Source organism: Macaca fascicularis, chromosome 15 (assembly GCF_037993035.2).
Source record: "Macaca fascicularis isolate 582-1 chromosome 15, T2T-MFA8v1.1".
Lineage (NCBI taxonomy): Eukaryota > Metazoa > Chordata > Mammalia > Primates > Cercopithecidae > Macaca > Macaca fascicularis.
This window is the reverse complement of record NC_088389.1, coordinates 92,495,898-92,521,581: the sequence shown is the minus strand read 5'-3', so window position 1 is coordinate 92,521,581 and position 25,684 is coordinate 92,495,898. Positions and strand designations below refer to the sequence as shown.

At 42.5% G+C, this 25,684-nt stretch overlaps 1 protein-coding gene across 1 annotated transcript in view; it reads right to left on the bottom strand.

Moving 5' to 3' along the window:
- Positions 1-10,934: 10,934 nt before the first annotated feature.
- Positions 10,935-25,684, bottom strand: part of GLDC (glycine decarboxylase) — a 114,737-nt gene continuing 99,987 nt past the window's right edge. The window contains exons 22-25 of the mRNA XM_005581764.5: positions 18,572-18,667; positions 14,550-14,722; positions 13,192-13,272; positions 10,935-11,616 (exon numbers count right to left, since the gene is read on the bottom strand). Of these exons, the coding sequence (XP_005581821.1) occupies positions 11,473-11,616; positions 13,192-13,272; positions 14,550-14,722; positions 18,572-18,667 (494 nt within the window). The 3' untranslated portion in view covers positions 10,935-11,472. The remainder of the gene's footprint in view (positions 11,617-13,191; positions 13,273-14,549; positions 14,723-18,571; positions 18,668-25,684) is intronic.

Genomic DNA, 25,684 nt, shown 5'->3' with positions numbered 1-25,684 from the left:
AGCTAAGTTTTTTTTTGTATTTTTAGTAGAGACAGGGTTTTACCATGTTGGCCGGGCTGGTCTTGAACTTCAGACCTCAGGTGATCCACCCACCTTGGCCTCCCAAAGCGCTGGGATTATAGGTGTGAGCCACAGTGCCTGGCCCAAACATAATTTTTTAAACTGTGAAGGAGAAGAATAGTTTAATACCCAGATAGTTCTCCTTGCCATTGCTCTTTCCAAACTTAATTTTCTAGGTTTTTTTCTATTATTTCCTTTCTGCCTGAAGAACTTACTGTAGTCATTCTTTTAGATCAGGTCTGCTAGTGACAACTTGTCTTAGTTTTCCTTCATACAAGAATGTCGTCATTTCACCTTCATTCCTAAGGGATATTTTCACTTTCCTGGGTTGGCATTTTGTTTAGCACTTGAAAATATCTTGCCATTTCTTTCTGGCTTCCATGATTTCTGATAAGAAATCTGCTGTTACTCATATTGTTTTTCCCCTGTGGATAATACATTGCTCTTCTCTGGCTTCTTTCAAGATTTTTTGTCTTTAGTTTTCAGAAATTTGATTATGATGTGTTTGAGAATGGGTTTCTTCAGGTTTATCCTGTTTTGAGTTCAACCAGCTTCTTAAATCTAGATGTTTATCTTCTGTCAAATTTGGGAAGTTTCTAGCCATTACTTCTTTAAATATGGTTTCAACCCTCTACTCCTTCTCCTCTTCTGCTGGAACTCCAATGACATGAATATTAAATATTTCATTACTGTCCCAAAAGCCTCTGAGATTCTGTTCATTTTTATTTGGTTTATATTCTGTTGTTCAGATCGGGTAATTTCTAGTGATTGAGTTCACTGATTCTTTTATCTATCATCTACATTCTTCTATTGAGCCCATCCAGTAAGTGTTTTATTTGGGATGACATATTTTTCCATTCTGAAATTTCCATTTGGGTCTTTGTAATGTTCTTTCAAGTTGAGACTGTCCTGTTTCTTGATAGGATCAGTAATTTTGCATTGTGTACTGGACATTTTGAGTACTATGAGACTCTAATTTCTATTTAAATCTTCTATTTTATAAGGAAATCAAGCAGTTTAGGTTCAGAGTACATGTTCTGGACCACTTTTATAGACTGTGTTTCAATGTAAATTTAGTTTTCAAAGGCTTTGCAGTGCTTTTCTAGTCAGCCTCGCTTGGGTGCTACCTAGAAGCTAATCTGAAACCTGAACTTTAGCCACTCATAGTTCATTTTGCTGTGTTGAATTATGGTTGGTGTGATGCATGGTCTACTTGAGGGTCTGCCCAGGAGTTTCTGCAAGGATTTAAATAATTCATTTCTCTGACTCCCTTTTCTCTTCAATCCCACCTCAATCTCTACTTGGGGTGGTTGGGGTGCTGCCTTTTCGCAGCCGGTCAGTCAGTGCAGGGCAGGCATAGTCTACAAGGGTCCACTCCACAGTCTTGGCCAGACCGAGTGACCAGGAAGAATGGGTGTGGTTTTCTCCCATGGTGTTCAGGTGGAGTAGGCATGGGTTTTTTTTTTTTTTTTTCCTGCACAGTTACCCCTTTTCCAATTCATTTGACTTATTTTCTTTGTCTGTATCCATTGATGTTTTCTAATTGTAGACCATGGCACCCAAGCCAAAAGAAAGCAAAAGAAAGCAAAAAGTAAGTATAGGAAAGACCCCAGGAAGCTTACTCCCAGGATATTTCACATATCCTAGATTTTATTTATAATTAGCAAGAGGAATAGGGTGGAATATACTTGGCTCCATCTTGGGTGGAATTTGAAGTGCCCAAAGTAGCCTTTCAAAGACAGATTTTTAATCTAAGAAACCATAACACTTTACCACAAATGAACTCTATTTCAGAGAAAACTAATATTTCATTTTATTTGTGTATTTATTTATATTTGAAACTGAGTCTCACTCTGTCACCGAAGCTGGAGTGCAGTGGTGCGATCTTGGCTCACTGCAACCTCCGCCTCCGGGGTTCAAGTGATTCTCCTGCCTCAGTCTCCCAAGTAGCTGGGATTACAGGTGCGCACCACCATGCCCGACTAATTTTTTGTATTTTTAGTACAGATGGGGTTTCACCGTGTTAGCCAGAATGGTCTTGATCTTCTGACCTCATGATCCACCCGCCTTGGCCTCCCAAAGTGCTGGGATTACAGGTGTGAGCCACTGCACCTGGCCTAAGAAAAATAATATTTATTAAACACCTATGTGTCTATAGTATTTAACAAACTTCCCAACAAAGAAGCTATTTCTTTTTTTGTTATAGCTAAACAAAGTCAGCAGAAGGAAAGGAACATCTATGCTATGCTCTATGCTTATTGAGGTTTTTGTTTTTAAAATATGGAAACGACAAATACTGTAGCATGCAGACTATTCAGTATTGGTCTTTGTTACATATTTGTTTCTTAAATAAAAGAATAAGGCCAGGCGTGGTGGCTCACGCCTGTAATCCCAGCACTTTGGGAGGCCGAAGTGGGTGGATCACCTAGGTCAGGAGTTCGAGACCAGCCTGACCAATATGGTGAAACCCTGTCTCTACTAAAAATACAAAAATTAGCCGGGCATGGTGGTGGGCACCCAAGAGGCCAAGGCAAGAGAATCACTTGAACTCTGGAGGCAGAGGTTGCAGTGAGCCAAGATCGTGTCACTGCCCTCCAGCATGGGCTACAAGAGCGAAACTCCATCTCAAAAAAAAAAAAAAAAGAATAAAATAATACAAATGAAGCTGGCATACAGTCACACTTCCCATTCCCCTGCGTACCCAAGAAATTACTGCAAAAATCTTGATACCTTTTCAGTCTATTTTTTTGTACTTAATGCACCTACGTATAGGTCACAATAAACAAAATGTAGGTATTTCAAGTGTTACAATGAAAACATATACAAATGATATATTGCATGTATTCTAAGCTTTTTTCATTCACTTTATCCTTTAGGATAGTCTTCTTTTTTAATAGGTAAGAAGTCTCTTTACCTTTAAGACAAGTAGCTCACACTAGTTTTACTTCCCTCCAAATTATCTTTTCTGATCTATTTGCCATGTTAGTGTTTAGAATTTTAGTTATAGCTTATTTTTAAAATCCCGTTATTTTTAAAATATATGACTTACTGATTTACTGACACATTTTATCTGTTTCTTTGCTCACTATTGCTTGTTGAATACTTCAAGATGTTTTTGTACCATTAGACCTTTCAGTGACAGTCTTTTTTTTTTTTTTTTTTTTTTTGAGACAGAGTCTTGCTCTGTTGCCCAGGCTGGAGTGCAATGTGGCATGATAGCTCACTGCACCCTCCACCTCCTAGATTCAAGCAATTCTCATGCCTCAACCTCCCAAGCAACTGGGATTACAGGCGTGTGCCACCATGCTTGGCTAATTTTTTTTGTTGTTTGTTTGGGTTTTTTTTTTGTTTTTTTTTTTTTTGAGACGGAGTCTCGCTCTGTCACCCAGGCTGAAATGCAGTGGCGCGATCTCGGCTCACTGCATGCTCCGCCTCCCAGGCTCACACCATTCTCCTGCCTCAGCCTCCCGAGTAGCTGGGACCACAGGCGCCCGCCACCACGCCCAGCTAATTTTTTTGTATTTTTAGTGGAGATGGGTTTCACCGTGTTAGCCAGGATGGTCTCAATCTCCTGACCTCGTGATCCGTCCGCCTCAGCCTCCCAAAATGCTGGGATTACAGGAGTGAGCCTCCATGCCCGGCCTCTCAGTGACAGTCTTTGAACAGTAAATATTCTCAATCTTATCAGGTCTGAAAATGTCTTCATTTTTTACACTAGTTTTAGAAAGTTAAATTGGCTGGGTTTAGAATTCTAGGTTGCTAGTTATCTTTCTTCAGCATCTTGTAGATATACCACTGTTTTGGCATCTAATGTTGCTGAAAAAGTTGAATGTCAGTTTGACTGTCTTTTCTTTGAAGGCTATGTGTTTTCTAGTAACTTCTGAGTTTCACTAAAAGGTATCTAGATGTGTATTAATATCTATTTGTTCTGTTTGGTCATTGTGCCCCTTTAAGTTGAGAGTGCTTATCTTTAGTTCTGGACATTTTTTGTTACCTTTTAAATATATTTCTCCTTTCCCATTCTATCTCCTTCTCTATGTCTTATAAGTTTTTCTTCTATGCTACACAACTTAACATCTATTAAATCCTATTAAATCCTCTTTCTGTGCTGTGTTCTAGGGATTTCCCCACTTCATTAGTTTTCTTTCTTCCAATTCCTTATATTTTCTCATTAATTGTGTCTAGACCACAGTTTAACGTGTCTAAATAAGATCTAAATAATTTTTTTTCGAGAAATATTTTAAGCTTGTTTTCAAGTTTATCTGTTCTTGTTTCATAAACTCCTGCTCTTATTTATGGATTTTAGTTCATGATCTCTTTGAGCATTTTTTAAAACATACTTCTTTCAGAGTTCTTTTAATCTTTCATTTCTGATTCTTTAAGTAAGAATTTTGCCATTTGTTGGTCCATAACATTGAATTTCATTTAAAAATAAATAAATTTGTATCTGCAAGCTTGTCTTCTACAGGACTTTTCTTCTGAGAGGGTTTTGTTCATGGCTTGGTTATGGATGCAACTGCTTCCTTTGGAGAAATTTTTAGATTATTTCTGCTGGGGCCTTATATGGTTTTCTGAACCTGAACCAAATGTTATGTTTTGTTAAATGGGGCTCCTTCACCATGCAGATTGTATGAATTGGCTTCTGTATTCACATGCAGCCAAGCCTCTTGTTGGATGACTTTGTTTCAACCCATGACCTGAGATGGGGACACTTATTTTTCAGTCCTCATATTGGAACAGGGCTTTCCCAATTCTGAATGTGCCCATTTCTGCTCCTTAATATCCAATGTGACTGCAGCCTCAATTTCTAATATTCATTTCCCACTCTTTTTTTTTTTTTTTTTGAGATGGAGTCTCGCTCTGTCGCCCAGGCTGGAGTTCAGAGGTGCAATCTTGGCTCACTGCAACCTCTGCCTCCCAGGTCAAGCAATTCTTCTGCCTCAGCCTCCTGAGTAGCTGGGACTACAGGCATGCGCCACCACACCTGGCTAATTTTTGTATTTTTAGTAGAGATGGGGTTTCACCGTATTGGCCAGGCTGGTCTCAAACTCCTGACCTCACGATCCTCCCGCCTCATCCTCCCAAAGTGCTGGGATTACAGGCGTGAGCCATCATGCTTGGCCTTCCCCAGCGTTATCGAAACCCCCTAATTCCTAAGGCACAACGTATCCAGTCTAGGGACCTCTATGGGCCATGTGGTTTCAAGTTCTGTGTGTTCTCTCTTTATTTCTACCACCTGCAGACTTCCTTTTCTTCCTTTAGAACCTATTTTTTCTATGGAAAATAGGTAAAGAGGAATATTTCCTGAGGAAATTTAAGTGAGGAAAACAGGAATATTTCACCAGCATGTACATGTCTTTGAAGTAGGGATGGGAATATTTCCCATACATATTCAGTCTGTATCTAAAAAGAGAAGTGAGTGCTTTTGGTATTATTCACCTCTGTAACTGAAATAATGTCTGAACAATACCAACAGCACTCAGGTAAATGTAGTTATCACCATTTTACAGACAAGGAAGCAGTTTCAGAGAGTTAGTTACTTTCCCTAAGTCACAGTTAGTCATTAGTGGGGCTAGAATTTAAATTCAAATCTATAGGTTAGTTTTCACTATTTTTTCTGCCTCACTGTTGTTCAATTATTTACTCAAGAATTTACTTTTAATTTATCTTATGTCCTTTTGCCCTTGACATCAGGTTTGGACAGTATTCCAAAGAGACCTGGCCAGGTATGGTGGCTCACGCCTATAATCCCAGCACTTTGGGAGGCCGAGGTGGGAAAATCTGCTGAGACCAGGAGTTGAGACCGGCCTAGGCAACATAGGGAGACCTCCTTGCTACAAAAGAAACAAAGAACTGATATGCAACCTGACTAAATTTCATCTGAAAATACCTGACAATGATTGTTGTGTGATGCATATTTCTTTTAAAGACTCCCCTTATTTACATACTATAATTATCATGATCTTTTTTATTTTTCTTTATTTCCTTTTTTTTTTTTTTTTTTTTTTTTGTGGGGCCCCGAGTCTTGCTCTTGTCGCCCAGGCTGGAGTGCAGTAGTGCGATCTTGGCTCACTGCAATCTCCACCTTCCGGATTCAAACGAGTCTCCTGCCTTAGCCTCCTGAGTAGCTGGGACTATAGGTGTGCACCACCATGACCAGCTACTTTTTGTGTTTGTGGTATTTTTGGCAGAGATGGAGTTTCAACATGTTGGCCAGGCTGGTCTTGAACTCCTGACCTCAACTGATCCACCCACCTCGGCCTCGCAAAGTGCTGGGATTACAGGCATGAGCCACCACACCTGGCCAAGCTTCATTCTTAAATGCAACTTACTTCTGGGAAATAATTGCTTAAGGACTATATTGAGCCTGTGAAACTATAGCACCTTCGTTCAGCCTCTTCTCCCAAAATAGCCTTATGCTTAGTTGCATTAGGCTTCAGATTGACAGCACTTCTATGAATGGCAGACACTGTCCCAGACTAACAGCTGTCTTTGTGACAAAATACAGAAATAGTGATGCTGGACCAATGCAGTAGTTTACACTTGTAATCCCAGCACTTTGGGAGGCCAAGGCGGGAGGATTGCTTAAGCTCAGGAGTTTGAGACCAGCCTGGGCAACATAGTAAGACCTCATCTCTTCTAAAATTCAAAAAAAAATTAGCTGGGCATGGTGGCATGCACCTGTAGTCTCAGCTACTTGTGAGGGTGAGGAAGAAGGATCGCTTGAGCCAGGAAGGTCAAGGCTGCAGTTAGCCCTTATTGTGCCACTGTACTCCAACCTGGGTGGCAGTCTTTAAAAAAAAAAAAAATGTTGCTAGCTAACCCTCCATTCCCACCCTCCAACATGTCTGATGCCAGAGACTATACTCACTCTTTTGCTATTTGCAAGTTTATTTAATAGCCTACCCCAACTGCCTTGTCCGTGGATAGAATTTTCTTCACTGTATTTTGGAATGCATATAACCAGTAAGCTTCTTTTAACCAATAAAAACATCTAGAGTTTGTATTTTGCATAACATTGATATTCCTTTGTAGTTCATATTGGATGAAATGTCTTGAACACAAGCAAGTTGTCTTTTTTTCTTCCCCATTCTTTATGCCAGACTTTTCAAGAAAGAATCTGCATCTAGTTCAACTTTGGCTGCTTGCTGCTTCTGCTGCGACTAGCAGTTTTAGATCAAGTTCCCAGTGACAACACCGGTGGGGGAAGTCTGCATTTTTTTAGGATGACTGACCTCACTCCTGGAGCTGTTGGATTCCACCCTGCTTTTTGGGAGTTTATGACTTTGGTTGTTATTTAATGCACTTAAATCTTCTGAGTCTCAGTGAGTATTTTGTTTTGATTTTTCAAATTTTCTTCACAACTCTTTTGTAGGAAATTTAAAATGTTACACCCAGAACTGTACAAATACTTTACTAGTGAGGTTAAACTAAATGCAACAATGCAACAAACAAATGAAAAGCACACTAAAATTTCACTTGGGTCAGTTCTGAAAACCCTAGACCTCTTACAGCAACCAGAGTTGTTTTCTTTCATGCAGTTCCACTCAAAAAGGAATTTGTAGGTTTTTTTTTTCAATCCTCCATAGATTCTGCTGAATTCAGAAGAAATTGCATGCAATCCCTAGCTTTGTTCCAGAAGTTAATTTGTGAAAGAGTGAAAGCCATGATCTTTTTCTTGATGTAGGTTGAAAATAATCATTTGTTTGTATGAATTTGTATGGATACTTCCCATAGGAACAATAATATGCAGGAGTATCCAATCTTTTGGCTTCACTGGGCCACATTGGAAGAATTGTCTTGGGCACACGTAACATACACTAATGATAGCTGATGAACTTAAAAGAAAAAAAAAGCAAAAACCTTATAATTTTTTTTTTTTTTGAGACGGAGTCTCGCTCTGTCGCCCAGGCTGGAGTGCAGTGGTACGATATTGGCTCACTGCAACCTCTGCCTCCCAGGTTCGAGTGATTCTCCTGCCTCAGCCTCCCTAGTAGCTGGGATTACAGGCACATGCTGCCACACCCAGCTAATTTTTATATGTTTAGTAGAGACAGGGTTTCACCATGTTGGCCAGGCTGGTCTTGAACTCCTGACCTCAAGTGATCCACCCACCTCAGCCTGTCAAAGCGCTGAGATTATAGGGGTGAGCCACTGTGCCCAGCCCACCATATTTCTTTTCCTTTTTTTTTGAGACAGAGTCTTGCTCTGTCACCCAGGGTGGACTGCAGTGATCTCTGCTCACTGCAAACTCTGCCTCCCAGGTTCAAGCGATTCTTGTGCTTCAGCCTCCTGAGTAGCTGGGACCACCATGTCCTGCTAGTTTTTTGTATTTTTAGTAGAGACGAGGTTTCACCATGTTGGCCAGGCTGGTCTCGAACTCCTGAGCTCAGGCAATCTACCGGCCTTGGCCTCCCAAAGTGCTGGATTACAGGCATGAATCATCACGACTGGCCCATATTTCTCTTTATTTGTTGAACACATACTACTTGGAAGGCCCTGGCTCAGCACTGAGAATCCAACAATGGGTAAGATATGCTAGAGAGACCAAAACATAGAGACAAAAACTGAGTGAACATTAAAAAATTAATTATGATTGTGCCCAGGGTACAGGAGGAAGCAAACCAAGGGCCAAGATAGAAGATAACAGGGAAAGCCTATTTCATGGGGATGTGAAGAACGTATTTTTGAAATGAAATACAGAGAATGGCTAGGATGAAATACAGAGAACGACTAGCAAAGCAAGGTGGCTGGGGACAGGGTTCCAAGGGGCGGTGCCTTTCAGGATGAGAACCGGGGCAGAGAAAGACTGGCACAAGCATTAGGTAATACATGAGCAATTAATAGTGAAGAACAAGTGATTCACTTGACTCTTAATCGCCTGTGTTTGGCTCTGCTATGTTCTAGGGGTAAGTAATGGATAATAGCCATGGAAACAACCTTGGCACTCAACGATAAACACTGTGTAAAGTAAGTAGAAAAGCATTGCTGTTTGCTTTCATTCTTTCACAAATTAACATTATTTACTGTCATACACTTGTCCTTCCTAAGAAGGGGCCGCTCCAGGCCCTGATGGCTAGCTTGCACTAGCATGGTTTCCAACTCAGGAAGGGCAGAGTCCCCAGGTCTGCAGTTCCCATGGCAGCAGGGTATCCTGTTTTGGCCGATAGGTACTGGAGGCAGTCAGGCTGGGTCCAAATTCTGCCCCTCCCTCTTACTGACTGGTAGTGGGACTTTAGGCATCTCTTCATACCCTTCCCCACATGCGTAAGAGTGGAACATTGTGAGGGTCAAATGAGGTAGTACATTTCAAACACTTAAAAGAATATCAAGCCGGGCACAGTGACTCACGCCTGTAATCCCAGCACTTGAGAGGCTGAGGTCAGCATTTGGAGGCCTGAGGTCAGGAGTTTGAGACCAGCCTGGCAAACATGGCAAAACCCCAACTATATAAAAATACAAAAATTAGCCGGGCGTGGTTTTGGGCACCTGTAATCCCAGCTACTTTGGAGACTGAGGCAGGAGAATCATTTGAACCTGGGAGGCAGAGGTTGCAGTGAGCCGAGATTGCACCAATGCACTCCAGCCTGGGTGACAAGAGTGAAACTCTGTCTGAGAAAAAAAAAAAAAAAATTGTCTGATACCTGAGGTGCACTATTTAATAGATATCATTTAATTATTATGTTAAAAAGGCCTATCACTTTTGTACTGCATTGTTAGGCTAAATTGTTGTATAAACTTTTTAAATATAAAAATAAGTGGAATACTTGCAGATAATTCAATAGAGCACCCAGACCTTATGTCCAGACCACTAGCATTAAAGCCTAGGGATACTGAGTAATGCTGGAGGAAGCTGCCATGCAAGGAACCAAGTAGTCAGGATTAGAGCATTTGCTACTTCTAGGGGAAAGTCATTTGTGACAGGCATGCTAGTTGCCGACCTAAAACCCATTCTCCCCCCGCTTTTTAAAAATTAACATACTCCTGATTTTGTTTGGGGCAGTAACATGCCCAGGTAAAATACTTCCCCACACTTCTTTGTAGCTGGGAGTGAGATTTGAACTGGTTTTGGCCAGCTGCAGCAGTTACTGAGTGGAACCTATTGGAAAACATTTCAAAAGAAGCAGACTTGGATGGAATCTGCCTTTTGCTCTTTTTTTTTTTTTTTTTTTTTGAGGCAAGATCTCACTCTGTTGCCCAGGCTGGAGTGCAGTGGTGCAATCTCAGCTCACTGCAACCTCTGCCTCCTGGGTTCAAGAAATTCTCCCACTTCAGCCTCCCAAATAGCTGGGACTACAGGTGTGCCCCACCATGCCCAGCTAATTTTTTGTATTTTTAGTAGAGATGGGGTTTCACTATGTTGGCCAGGCTGGTCTCTAACTCCTGACCTCAGGTGATCCTCCCGCCTCAGCCTCCCAAAGTGCTGGGATTACAGGCGTAAGCCATTGCGCATGGTCTTTGCTCTTCTCTTTTAATCCTGACTAGAATGGGTATGTGATGCCTGAAACTGCAATAGCCATCTTGAGATCATGCGGATGAAAACTATATGCAAAGGAAGGCAAAGCAGGAAAACTGAAGGAGAACCAGTGCTTGGCTTATTACCTCTGGACTTAAATGAGAAAAGATAAATTGCTATTTGATTGAACTTCCATAGCTGGAGTACAGTTACATGCAGTCTAACTCAATTCTAACAAAAAGGGCCAAAGTGGCCTTCACTGTTGACCAAGACGACAACTGTTTCTTCAGCCATCAAAGGCAAAACTGATGATGTAACAATGGCTATTGGGTTGGTTGGTCTCATTGCCCTTCAGCTCCCACTGAACCTAGGGTATAATGGTGGTAACACTATAAAGCAGACCAAGAAAAAGGCATTCTTCCAATCAAAATGCTTTTATTAGAATACTAATAAATGCAGATAAAAAAAAAAACTCACACAGAAAAAGAGGAAGACACTCAGAAATGTGATTACAGATTAGGCATATTAGGAGAAAAAGAGTTCTTCAGGGTATACAAAATGTAAACATTTGCCCTGGGATTTCCCACAGATGGCACAGTCCATGCGGACTTTTTTGGAACAAATATATGTCTATTAAGTCTCCAGGCTAGCCTCTATGATGTCTGCAAACTTGCCACACTAAAAGTTAAAATTCCTAAAACTTTCTATGCAAAAAACAAAGTGGCTCCCAATCCAGGCAGCTGGCACATGTGGAAGCAGAATACCAAAGCAAATCCATCTTCCAACCAGCAGCTTCGACTCCCTCCAGCTACTGTATTTACATTTACCTTGACAGAGATTACAGAGATATACACAGTATATAAAACTCCTACTTGAGGCTGGGGTGGGAGATGAAATCTTTCTTGCTTATCAAATCATCTGGGGAGAGGCATCAAATCAGTCCCTTAAACTTAGGACTAAGAAGAGGCCCTCTTTTGCTCAGAAAATGGAGACTCATAAACTTCCATGGGTGGGCAGGTACAAACCAGGTGCTGATCTCCATATATGTCATCAATCCGGGCAATTGTTGGCCAGAATTTGTTCTCTGGTTTCACGAAGGGCTGCAAAGGACAAAAGATGGAAATGCTGTGAGATGTTCTGAGAGGTTTCTCTTAGGGAAAAGGAGTGGGCAATGCTATTCCCACAGCCTAAGACACCATCAGCCCAACAAATGTTCTGAGAACCTAAAATCCAACCCTACATTACCAGTGAAAAAAACGAGGCATCTCCCAGGAAACATCCCTGATCACCACCCCTGCTAAGCATCCCCATGTGCTGTTGATCTCTGGATCGTTTATAGCAAAGTTGTGTTTGAAGGACTTCAACCTCTTAAAGAAGACTTTGGAATCTACGTTTATCTATGCCCATTATATCCTTAAGTTTGGATATTTAGCTGACCTTCTCTTTTAACATATGTCTAATTTATTTGCCATGTCATTTTCCATAAATTCAGTTTATTTAAAAGTTAATTTCTCTGCCAGGCACGGTGGCTCACGCCTTTAATCCCAACACTTTGGGAGGCCGAGGTGGGCGAATCATCTAAGGTCAAGGAGTTCGAGACCAGCCTGACCATGGAGAAACCCCATCTCTACTAAAAATACAAAATTAGCTGGGCATGGTGGCGCATGCCTGTAATTCCAGCTACTTGGGAGGCTGAGGTAGGAGAATTGCTTTAACCCGGGAGGTAGAGGTTGCGGTGAGCCGAGATTGTGCCATTGCACTCCAGCCTGGGCAACAAGAGAGAAACTATGTCTCAAAAAAAAAGAAGTTAATTTCTCATACTGTGCATAAAATAAAAGTTTGAACAATTAAAAAAAAAAAAGCATCAGCTGGGCGCGGTGGCTCACGCCTGCAATCCCAGCACTTTGGGAGGCCGAGGTGGGTGGATCACGAGGTCAGGAGATCAAGACCATCTTGGCTAACATGGTGAAACCCTGTCTCTACTAGAAATACAAAAAATTAGGTAGGTGTGGTGGCAGGCGCCTGTGGTCCCAGCTACTTGGGAGGCTGAGGCAGGAGAATGGCGTGAACCCGGGAGGTGCAGCTTGCAGTGAGCCAAGATCATGCCACTGCACTCCAGCCTGGGTGACAGAGCAAGACTCTGTCTGTCTCAAAAAAAAAAAAAAAAAGCATTATTTTGTTTGCCCTCCTCTCCAATGACAACCATTATCCTGAATACAGGATTTACCATTCTCATTATGTTTTTATACTATTACTGCACAGATCCGTAAACCGCACATAGCATAATTTGGCACATTTTGAACTTTCTCCCTATCTCACTCAAACAGACTACACAGAACCTTCTCCTCCATTTAAGAATCAGAAAGGAAAGGAAGGTTGCATTGGGCGCCATCTCCCTGTCCCACGGTGGAGGGAAGCACATCGGTCCACTGGGCAGGACTGGTATTCAGTTTTCCCCCACTGTGTTCCCTATGAGTTCCCAGACCTGTAGTTGATACTGTATGACCTCGCCTCTGAAAGCCAATTTCTTTGCTCCTCGTTCCTCGTCAAGGCCCTTATTTCACAAGGTGCGCCACATACAGTTTCTATAATGAGGAGGCTAAGAGTGTACACCCCTCAGGATAGGAGCTGGCCCGTGCCTTCCCAGCTGGCACATTCAGGTTCAGAGAACTTACGAGTGGGAACGCTGCCACCTCTCTGGAATAAGGCCGGTCCCAGTGGGAGGAGGTAACGCAGGTCAGGGAGTGCGGAGACATCTGAGACAGAGATATGGACAGGGGAGGGGTCAGAGCAATACACTCTCTTTTCCTCCCACCCTGCACCTCAACCCTCAAGCTTCTGACAGGAGCCCAGGCAGAGAAAGCTGTGGTTTTCTTTCAATTTAGGGGGTAGAATGTGATTTGTAATTGTGAAATATTTTAAATATCAGAATGTTATGGTAATAATCATCACATCTACCACCCAGCAGAGTCTAATGAACATTCTGTCATATTTGCTTCACCTTTTAGAAAAAATTACCTACACGTTTGGAGTTGCCTGTATATCCCCTTCCCAGTGCTAACCACTCTTCTGAATTTGGTGTTTACCATTCTCATCATGCTTTTATACTATTACTGCATATGTTGATAAACAGCATATAACATAATTTGGCTCATTTTAAAATCTGATATCATCCTATGAGCAGTATTACCCACTTGTATTATAACTATTATGCTCTTTGAAATGTTTATTGCCATTGAAAGAATAGCCTAAATCGCCTAAATCCTGAAAGAAGCAGGAGTCTTCAGAGAGAAAAGAGAAATAAATGGTGGTAAGCATAATCATCTTGTATGCCTCCATGACTCTGTGAACTCACCTCTAGAGAGGTGCCTGCCTTCTGCAAGTCACTGGTCCCTGCCCTCTCCTGCAGGCAGGCAGTTTGGGAACCTGCCCCAGCTGCTGCAGCATATCAGACTTGTTCTCTGGGTTATAGCCATGAAGACACAACCACAGCCTTCATGGTATTCTCCATTCCTGATCTTCCAGCTTAATATCTGGACTAACAAGAAACTTAGGACTCTGACCACATATACAATTAACATGTTTTAGAAGAGGTAGAGTAATGCCCAACCAACTTTTCCCCAACATGGAGCATAAACATTGTAACATCCAGTCCAAATGCCAATACAGTTTTCTCAGAGATAACTGCTCTAATATAAGAATGTGTGCTTGTGCAGAGTTTGTGATGTGAATATGTAAATTTTATTTATGCCATAATCTCACTACAGTACATCAAACAGAGACACAGAATGTTACAAATTCTCCAACTAGACAGTTGTGGACAGTTTCCACAACCACATCATCCTTGAGTAACTGCTATGCTGTTCAAGACGATGCAAACTTCAGAGTAACAACTGCATCTTCTCAGAAGAATTACCTTATTCTAGGGAAGAGTATCATCCTCAGTTGAGAGTTCAGGAGGTGCTGGTACACTGTCCAGACATCATTTTCTAGTTTAAGGAACATTTCAAGCAAAGTTCCAGGGCCTACGCACCTTCAGCGGATTGACCCTGGGGTCGATGCGGCCCTCCTCAATGTCAGCAATTTCCTGCCGAATGCTGATCATGGCATCACAGAATCTGTCCAGCTCTGCCTTGTCCTCCGACTCAGTGGGCTCAACCATGAGGGTCCCTGCCACAGGCCAGGACATGGTAGGGGCGTGAAATCCTGCAAAGGGAGACAGGAGAAATTGCCTCACTGAACGTTAGTGGCCTACCCAGTTTGGAAGAAAAGTTCCTATCCCCTTTTATACTTTATCCTAAGAAAATCATCAGATACATATGTATATGGGGATTCATCTCAGCACTGTTTATAGAAGAAAAATTTAGGAAACAACCTAATATCCAACAATAGAGGATCAAATAAGCAAATTTTACAGAGCGCCCATACAGTAAATAGACAACCATTCAAAAGTATGTCAATTTGTTAAACTGGCTAAACATTCAAAAATATTAAGTAAAAAAAGCAAGCCACATAATGATATTCCATGTCTATATATAAATAAAAGAACAAAGTACTTATATAATATATGCACATTTTATGAGGGAAGATGCCTTGAAGAAAATATAAAATGTTAACTGTAACTATGGCCAGAAAATGAGACTGGGATTTTTATTTCACTTCGATTATACTTTAGAATCTTTCAGTAATTATCATGTATTACTTGTAATTAAGAGAAATAAAAATATAGCTTATCAAAAGTTAAATAATGAGATAACAAGAGCTAAGGACTCTGGAGCAAATCTTATTGTCCCCATTTTGTAAGATAAGGAAACTGAAGTTTGGCCACTATGTGGAAAGCCTTTGCCTTTACATTGAACACAGGCTCAGTGTGTTTCTGTTTCCAAAGGTTTGCACGTAAGGTGATGCAACAAGACACATAGTCAAGAGAGAGATTTCCAGGACAAAAATCAAAAACAACATTTTCCATTTCTTGTATTTTTTCTATGAAGTTTTTGTTTGTTTGTTTGTTTTGTTTTCTTTTTTTTTTTGAGACATTGTCTTGCTCTATTGCTCAGGCTAGAGTACACTGGCACACTCACGGCTCACTGCAGCCTCAACCTTCTGGGCTCAAATGATCCTCCCACCTAAGCCTTCCAAGTAACTGAGACTACAGGTGCACGCCACCATAGCCGGCTAATTTTTTTGTTGTTGCAGAGACAGGGTTTTGCCATGTTGTCCAGGCTGGTCTCCAGCTACCGAGGTCAACTGATCTGCCTGTCTCTGCCTCCCAACATGCAGGGATAACAGGCATGAGCCACCGCACTGGCCCTATGAAACTTTTAAAAGCTGAAGAACAACTCCCAAGTTGAGACACCTCTGAACTAATCTTGCCCCAATGTGCAGTGGTTCTCAAATTCTGGTGAGCATCATAATTACATGGGGTACTTTCGAGTCACATCTGCATGATTTAAAAAATTCTCTACCAACATTTTATTTAAAAATGTTCAGGCCAGGCGCTGTGGCTCACACACCTATAATCCCAGCACTTTGGGAGGCCAAAGCCAGCGGATTGCTTAAGCCCAGCAGTTTGAGACTTGCCTGGGCAATATGGCAAAACCCCATCTCTACAAAAAATACAAAAATTAGCCAGGTGTAGTGGTATGTGCCTGTAGTCCCAGCTACTTAGAAAGCTGAGTTGGGAGGATCACTTGAACCCAGGAGTTGAGCCTGCAGTGAGTCAAGATCACAACACTGCACTCCAGCCTGGGTGACAGAGTGAGACCCTGTCTCTATTTAAAAACAAAACAAAACAAAAAACAAAAAAAACCCACTAACATTCAGATGAGTTGAAAGGACTGTAGGTGAGCACCCATATACCCGCCACCTAGATTCTACAATGCCGTTGTTTGCTTTATCACATATCTACTCATCCAGCTATCTGCCTTACTTTCTGATGCATTTCAAAGTACACTGCAGTCATTAGTACACTTCACTCTTAAACCCTTCAGCATACATATCATGACTAGAATTCAATATCTGTTCACATATTTTTGTGATAAAACTTACAGTGAAATGCACAAATCCTAACTGTACCACTTAATGAGTTTTGGTAAATACATATACCTTTGTCACTCAAACCAGACTGGGATTTTTTTTAAGAGAACAAGCTGATTACCTATCATATCTGCCCTTAATTCCCTGTGTGAGCAAATTTAGTCCAACATATTCTGCTGTAGTGGTTCCCATATTTTGAACCACCTGAGTTCTTGCAAAAAAAATTCCTGCATCTGGACCCTGATTCAGGAAGTCCAAGGTAGGGACCAAAAATCTATGAGTCATAAAACATGCCAGGTGATTCTGATAATAGGTCTGATAATTAGCCTGGAACTGCTGTCTAAGGCAGTAATGCCTCCAACTTGCCTGAAAGACTCATACAGGAGCTGTGTGTTAAATATACAGATTATTAGCTCTCTTCCTTAAAAATTTACATTCAGCAGTTATGCTTAAGACCTGGAAACTGTGTTGTCATGTTCCTTGCTTTTTGACTTAGCTATTCATTTGGTCTCCCATTTATTAATGCTAGGTTTTGAGTGCCTACTGTATGCCAGGCACCTGGACAATTCTGGGCTTTTGGACAGGTGTGGAAACGGTTCTATCAGTCATCAAAATAACACTGAGGTCGGGAGACAACATGATTTGGAAACACTGGGTGGTAACTTCAGTTACCATTTCCCTGTGAGCCCCTCCTCTCCTTGCAAATGCTGTTGCAGTTATATGTGTGAAGCAGGCAAGGCATCCACAAAGTGAGTGTCTTATCCTGAATCGACCATTACCCAATCACTAGCCGGGAGGCTGTCAGGAGAAAGGAGTTCTACTGTCAGGTTACAAGAGGTGTCAAGCGGAGATCTTGAGGATGGGATTGGTAATTTCATTAATGAAGCCTTTCTCTGGCTTTCCCATCTATTATCAGTGTAACTGCATAATAAGATCATTCATTTGAGAGTGAGTCACACACGTGGGATTCCCATTACGATGCATTAGTGAAACTATTAAATTTAAAAGATTTTTCTCTTTTCTTCCCAAAACAAGTCATTAAAACTCAGATAGGACTCCATATCCATCGAATGGCAAAGTTCTCCCCAACTTAGCCTTTCTGAGAATTGAAAGATCCTTGATACCATTAATATCATTTTCATATTATTATAATAGTAATATTGGCTGGGCGTGCTGGCTCACACTGTAATCCCAGCACTTTTGGAGACCGAGGCAGGTGGACTGCCTGAGCTCAGGAGTCCGAGACCAGCCTGGCCAACATGGTGAAACCCCGTCTCTACTAAAAATACAAAAAAAAAGGCTGGGTATGGTGGTGGGCACCTGTAGTTCAGCTACTTGGGAGGCTGAGGCACGAGAATCACTTGAACCTGGGAGGTGGAGGTTGCAGTGAGCTGAGATCGCACCACTGCACTCCAACCTGGGCAACAGAGTGAGACTCTGTCTTCCCAACCCCCTAAAAAGCAATACGATCTTAATATTATAATATTAATAACATTGTTCACTAGGAAAATGTAGTGAGCTGAGTTGAATGAACACCCACTAATGCATAGGTGAAGGATCCATGTCTTTCAAAATGCTTCAAAGAAAGTGGCATTTTCTTTGTGAAAACTGCTACACTTATTTCTTCATCTCCAGAAGCAGCTGAAACAGCTACGCCATGACGGAGGTGGCTATAAAACTCCAATGCCATTTGTCTCTACCACTTCGATGGGTTACTTGCTCTGCTTCCTTCACCACTACACTCACTACAACTCACTGGGGTTTCAATTTTAATCATAAACACTTCTTTTCTTGGCTGTTAATGGATTCAAGATGCATATTTTAATATCTTCTGAAGGGCAGGACCAATGCAGTCATAAGGAAACATTTTTCTCTATTATTTTGGAGGTTGCCAAGAATCCTGAGCTCCCCATTTATCCCCCAGATCAGTTTACTGTGGTGCCTGCACTTTCCATTTGTGCATTAGGAAGTTGTCCACAGCCAGCATGGGCGGTGGCATGAATGTCAAAAGCCACTTACCATAATCCTGGAGTCTCTTGGCCACATCCACAGCCTCAATATTTGCAGACTTTTTGAAGGGTCTCGTGTCCAAAATAAATTCATGACCCACATAACCTGTTCAGGAAAGTTGTTTCAGCCCAAGATTAGCATCAGCTTATTGTTTTACCCAAACAAATGAATAAGTAATTTAATGAATAAGTGTGTCGGCTTTTTACGTGTATCAGCGAGGACCAAGAAGCCATGGGCACTGGGTAAGTTTATTGTTGGCAATAACGATTTAAGTCTTATTACAAATAAAAATGTTTAGCACATTGGGCCAATGTGTCTGATCTTCAGCTTACTACATACCTGTGAACCTGATTATGGCTAATGGCAGGTGGGAGGCATTACTGGAACATTTGACTGGAGGTGTCTGGGGATGAGATTATTTCTATTCTGAGGACGTAAAATCTACTGGCAACAGTTAAATGCGTCACATAGTCCTGATCCTTTTATACAAAATATTTCTAGAGCCATTGACACTTTTCAGCAACTTTACCCTCAATATCAAATAATTACTTTTGCGTGTATATAGATATGGATATATCAAAGATAATATCCATAAGACACATACAGAATTTTATGTTTCTTTGAAGGACCTTTTGATGTTTTGGTTTCAGGCTGCAAACAAAGAATTAGGAATATGTGATGTCAAACAATATACTGTAAGTAACAAGGAGTTAATGAGGCCAAAGTCTGTGCAACCCAGTTCACTTTGTTCTACCAATGACATATCCCTTATTTGAAATTGTAGATCTTTATTTGAGTCTCATGTTGGCACCCAAAAGTTTTGGATTTTCAGGCCAGGCACAGTGACTCATGCCGGTAATCCCGGCACTTTGGGAGGCTGAGGTGGGCAGATCATTTTAGATCAGAAGTTCCAGACCAGCCAGGGCAACATGGCAAAACCCTATCCCTACTAAAAATAGAATCACCTGAGCCTAGGAAGTCGAGGCTGCCGTGAGCCGTGATCACACGACTGCACTCCAGCCTGGGCAATAGGAGCGAGACCCTGTCTCAAAAAAATAAATACAAATTTTTAGAAAAACTTTTAGATTTCCAGATTAGGGATATGCAACCTGTAGTTCATAAACAGACTTCTTCTCTAGGTCCAGGCCGCCAGTAGCTCCCCAGAATGAGCTACTGACCACACAACCATCATCAGGAATAAACCATTAAGTCAGCGTTTTAATAAATAGACCAATATTCCTCTGGGGCCTCCCAAATTCCACGGTCCATCAACTCATGAATTTCCTTCCAGGAAAGTATCTACTCATGAGATAATGATGTACTCCTTCTTCTTAACCCACTTTCCTCACTCTCAGCAAAAATGAATCCATTTACAGAGACTCAGAGCAAGCATAACTTCTCAAGCCTGTGAAGAATAGATCCAGTAATTAATAGCCCCTGAAAACGGTCTACGAACTGCTATGCTTCTCATAGAATGAATAAATATGAAAGAAGTCACACCTATAATCCCAGCACTTTGGGAGGCTGAGGCAGGCAGATCACTTGAGGTCAGGAGTTAGAAACCAGCCTGGCCAATATGGTGAAACCCTGTCTCTACGGGGGAAAAAAAAAAAAAAAATTACAAAAATTAGCCAGGTGTAGGGGCAGGTGCCTGTAGTTCCAGCTACTTGGGAGACTGAGTGACAGAATCATTTGAACCTGGGAGGTGGTGGTTGCAGTGAGCTGAGATGGCACCACTGCACTCAAGCCTGGGAGACAAAGCGAGACTTCATCCTCCCGAAAATAAATAAATAAATAAAAGAAGTGGTTTTGTTTGAAAATAAAACTATAAAGAGCCTAAGACTCTGAATATGTTGAAACTGCATACTTTTAAACCACGCTTTAAGGAAAAAAAAAAAAAAAAAAAAAAACTTTAAAAAAATTGAGACAGGGGCCAGGCGCGGTGGCTCAAGCCTGTAATCCCAGCACTTTGCGAGGTGGATCATGAGGTCAAGAGATCAAGACCATCCTGGCCAACGTGGTGAAACCCCGTCTCTACTAAAAATACAAAAATTAGCTGGGCGCAGTAGCACACGCCTGCAGTCCCAGCTACTTGGGAGGCTTAGACAGGAGAATCGCTTGAACCCGGGAGTCAGAAGTTGTAGTAAGCCAAGATCACGCCACTGCACTCCAGCCTGGCGACAGAGCGAGACTCTGTCTCAAAGAAAAAAGAAATTGAGACAGGGTTGAGTGCTCTGTCACTCAGGCTGGAGTGCAGTAGTGCCATCACAGCTCACTGCAGCCTTGACCTCCTGAGCCCAACCAATCCTCCTAGTTCAGCCTCCTGAGAGTAGCTGGGACTACAGGTATGCACCACCATGCCCAGCTAATTTTTGTATTTTTTGTAGAAATGGGGTCTCACTATGGCAAGGTTGGTCTCAAACTCCTGGGCTCAAGTGATCCCCCCATCTCAGCCTCCCAAAGTGCTGGGATTACAGGCATGAGCCACTGCGCCCAGCCAAAATATGCTTTCTAACAGTGATGGAGAATAAATTGTAAGGAGTGTGATTCAAAAGCAGAAAATTCAGCCAGGCATGGTAGCTCACACCTGTAATCCCAGCATTTCAGGAGACCGAGGCAGGAAGATCGCTTGAGCTCAGGAGTTTGAAACCAGCCTGGGCAGCATAGTGAGAACTTGTTTCTACAAAAAAAAAACAAAAAATTAGGTGCAGGTGTGCCTGCCTGTAGTACCAGCTACGTGTAAGGCTGAGGTGGGAGAATCGCTTGATCCCAGGAGGCTGAGGCTGCAGTGAGCTATGATAATGTGACTGCACTCCAGCCTGGGTAACAGAGCAAGACCGTCTCTTAAACAAAATAAAACAAAATGCCCTGATTGTGACAATGATTGGAGGACGAAAGCTAATGGAAGCTCGCTGCTCAGAATGACACCAGACAGCGGGGAGGGGAGGAAGGGAGGGACATAGTGGGGGAGGAGTCACTCTTGCTGGCAGCACAAGAGGAGAGTCTTCCAAGCAGAGGTTCAGTAATAGCTGAAAGGCACCATCAAGCCAAGCCCAACACAGCACTGCTAATACCACAGTGCCATCTGAAGAGGGCCCCACCACAGCCAAGAGGTTTAGGAAGGGCTCCATTTTCTAAATGAAGTTCAGATGTTAGTTTCTAAATCCATATTCTATTGCGTTCAAATAGAAACTGCAGTGGAATTCCAGCATCTCTCTCCATCTCTACGTGAGCCCTGAAAGGGATGAAATTTCTTTTCTTTTTTTTTTTTTTTTTTTTTGAAACGGAGTCTCGCTTTGTCGCCCAGGCTGGAGTGCAGTGGCCGGATCTCAGCTCACTGCAAGCTCCGCCTCTCGGGTTCGCGCCATTCTCCTGCCTCAGCCTCCCGAGTAGCTGGGACTACAGGCGCCCGCCACCACGCCCAGCTAATTTTTTGTATTTTTAGTAGAGACGGGGTTTCACCGTGTTAGCCAGGATGGTCTCGATCTCCTGACCTCGTGATCCACCCGTCTCGGCCTCCCAGAGTGCTGGGATTACAGGCTTGAGCCACTGCGCCCGGCCAGGATGAAATTTCAACTTGGTGGCTGTCGGAAGCCAGATCCTAAGATGTTCTTTGCAGCTTTTAGGACACACAAACCTGCTATAGGGCAATGCCGGGGCAATATCAAGTGGAAATTGAATAAACCACTCAGAACCAAGTTTCAGTGTTCACAGAGTAGGTGTTTCTGCTGGACCTAACCATGACTATAGCTGAGAAGGTACCACGTGAAAGGGGCAAGGAGGACAGGAGCGGGTGGGATGAAGGAAAAGCAAGGTAAACATTGGGCGGCTAAGTGGGAACCACCGCCCCCATATATTGATTGTCTTCTGAGGGTAAGAACAATATGGGAATGTGCTATGGAAAAACAGGGCTTCTCAAAACTCTCCTTGAGAGAAGGGACCAGACCTTACTTATCCCCCATCCTCAAGGTGGCTGCCGAGGAAAAAATGAACTCACTCGGTAACTACTCTGGAAAGCTCTGCTGGGCGATCAATGCTTGGTCAAGCCTTTTAGCTGCAATCCACAGACCATGACTAACAGAATCAAACCTCCTGGCTGTTTCCTTGTAGTTCAAGCTAGAATGAGGTTTCCCTGAGAATGAGTTCAGGTAAGTGGGACTGAGCAGGGTCACTTGTGAGCCAAGGACGTGAGGGCCCAGCCCTTCAGGCCCCTGCCCACCCGTACAGCAAGGGTCACCTGGAAACCTCTGCAGGGACAAGTATTTGCAGGCAGAGGTGGGTTTGTCTGATTAAAAAAAAAAAAAAAAGGCAGATGACCTGAGGTCAAGAGATCAAAATAAGCCTGGCCAACATGGAGAAACCTTGTCTCTACTAAAAATACAAAAATTAGCCAGGTGCAGTGGCGGGAGCCTGTATTCACAGTGGGAGGCTGAGGCAGGAGAATCGCTTGAGCCCAGGAGGCGGAGGTTGCAGTGAGCCGAGATTGCACCACTGGACTCTAGCTTGGGTGACAGAGCAAGACTCTGTCTCAAAAAAAAAAGATAGGCTTATAAGAAATTAAAACATAAAGAAAACATTGGGATACTAACAAAGTCATCTCCTCCTACTAATGGGAACTCCATTCAGATCAAACAGTGACCTTTGCCTCCCAAAGTAGACAGCTATGGATTTTTGCAATTCTTCCTTTAAAATGTATCCTCTTGCCTGGTGCAGTGGCTCACACCTGTAATCCCAGTACTTTGGGAGGCCAAGGTGGGCAGATAACCTGAGATCAGGAGTTCGAGACCAGCCTGACCAACATAGAGAAACCCCATCTCTACTAAAAATACAAAATTAGCCAGGCATGGTAGCGCATGCCTGTAATCCCAGCTATTCAGGGGGCTGAGGTAGGAGAATCACTTGAACCCGGGAGGCAGAGGTTGAGGTGAGCCGAGAAGGCGCCATTACAATCCGGTCTGGGCAACAAGAGCGAAACTGTCTCCAAAAAAAAAAAAAAAAGTATCATCTTACCTGGGTAATTCCTCTCTTTCCTCATTCTAGCAGAATACAGTCATGCATCACTTAATGAAGGGAATATGTTCTGAGAAGTGCATTGTGAGATGACTTTGTCATTGTGCAAACAGCATTGTGTGCTTACATAAACTAGTTGGTAAAGTCTACTATATATACCTAGGCTACATGGTACAGCCTCTTGCTCCTACTGTACTGAATACTGTAGGCAATTGTAACACAGTGGTCCGAATCTGTGTATCTAAACATATCTCAACATAGAAAAGATAGAGCAAAAATACGACATAAAAGCTAAAAAGTGGTACACCTGTGTAGGGCACTTACCATGAACGGAGCTTGCAGGACTGGAAGTTGCTCTGGATGAGTCAGTGAGTGAGAGGTGAGTGAATGGGAAGGTCTAGGACATTCCTGTGTACTATCATAGACTTTGTAAACACTGTACACTTAGGCTATAGTAACTTTAAAAAAAATTTTTTTTTCTTCAATAATAAATTAACCTTAGCTTACTGTAACTTTTTTGAGGCAGAATCTCAATCTGTGGCCCAGGCTGGAGTGCAGTGGCACAATCTTGGCTCACTGCAGCCTCCGCTTCCTGGGTTCAAGCGATTCTCATGCCTCAGCCACCCGAGTAGCTGGGATTACAGGCGCACACCACCATGCCTGGCTCATTTTTGTATTTTTAGTAGAGACAGGGTTTCACCATTTGGCCAGGCTGGTCTCGAACTCCTGAGTTCAAGTGATCTGCCCGCCTCGGCCTCCCAAAGTGCTGGAATTACAGGCGTGAGCCACTGCGCCTGGCCTACTGTAACTTTTTTACTTTATAAACTTTTAAATTTTTAAAAACTTTCTGATGCTTTTGTAATAACACTTAAAACACAATTGTATAGCTGTACAAAAATATTTTCTTTCTCGATATCCTTATCCTATATGCTTTCTTCTACATTTAATTTCTTTTTACTTTTTAAACTTTTTTGTTAAAAACTAAGACACAAACACACACCTTTGTCTAGGCCTACAGATTCAGGATGCTCAATATCACTGTCTTCCACCTCCACATCTTTTTTTTTTGAGACAGGGTCTCACTCTGTGCCCCAGGCTGGAGTGCAGTGGCACCATTACAACTCACTGCAGCCTCAACTTCCCAGGCTCAAGCAATCCTCCTGCCTCAACCTTCCAACTAGCTGGGACTACAGGTGTGTGCCACGATGGCGGTTAATTTTTTTTTTTTTTTTTTTTTGAAGAGATGGGTCTCATGATGTTTCCCAGGCTGGTCTCAAACTCCTGGGCTCAAACAATCCTCCTGCCTTGGCCTCCCAAACTGCTGGGATTGCAGGCATGAGCCACAGCACTTTGCCCCACCTCCGACATCTTATCCCTCTGGAATGTGTTCAGGGACACTAACACACACGGAGCTGCTGTCTCTTGTGATGACCATGCCTTCTTCTGGAATACCTCCTGAAGTGACTGCCCTGAGGCTGTTTTACAGTTAACATTTTTTTTTACAGTAGAAGGAACACACTCTAAAATAATGATGGGGGCCAGGCGCAGTGGCTCACACCTGTAATCCCAGCATTTTGGGAGTCCAAGGTGGGAGGATCACCTGAGGTCAGGAGTTTGAGGCCAGCCCGGGCAACATGGCGAAACCCCATCTCTACTAAAAATACAAAAATCAGCCGAGCGTAGTGATGAACACCTGTAGTCCCAGCTACTGGGGAAGCTGAGGCAGGAGAATTGCTTGAACCTGGGAGGTGAGGTTGCAGTGAGCCAAGATCGCGCCACTGCACTCCAGCCTGGGTGACCAAGCGAGACTCTGTCTTAAAAAAAAAAAAAAATAATAATAATAATAAGCATTATGTAGTAAGTACATAAACCAGCAGCATAGTCTTTATCATTATTAAGTATTAGGTGCTATATGTAAATGTAAGTGTCATACTTTTAGACAACCCATCTCAGCCTCCCAAAGTGCTTGGATGACAGGTGTGAACCACTGCACCTGGCCACTACTAAATAAAATTAAACATAAGGAAGTTTAAAATATGAACAAATAAGCAATTAGGGAAAAAACCAATAGGATGCAGTTATATATCTTTTTAAAATATGGAAACAACATGA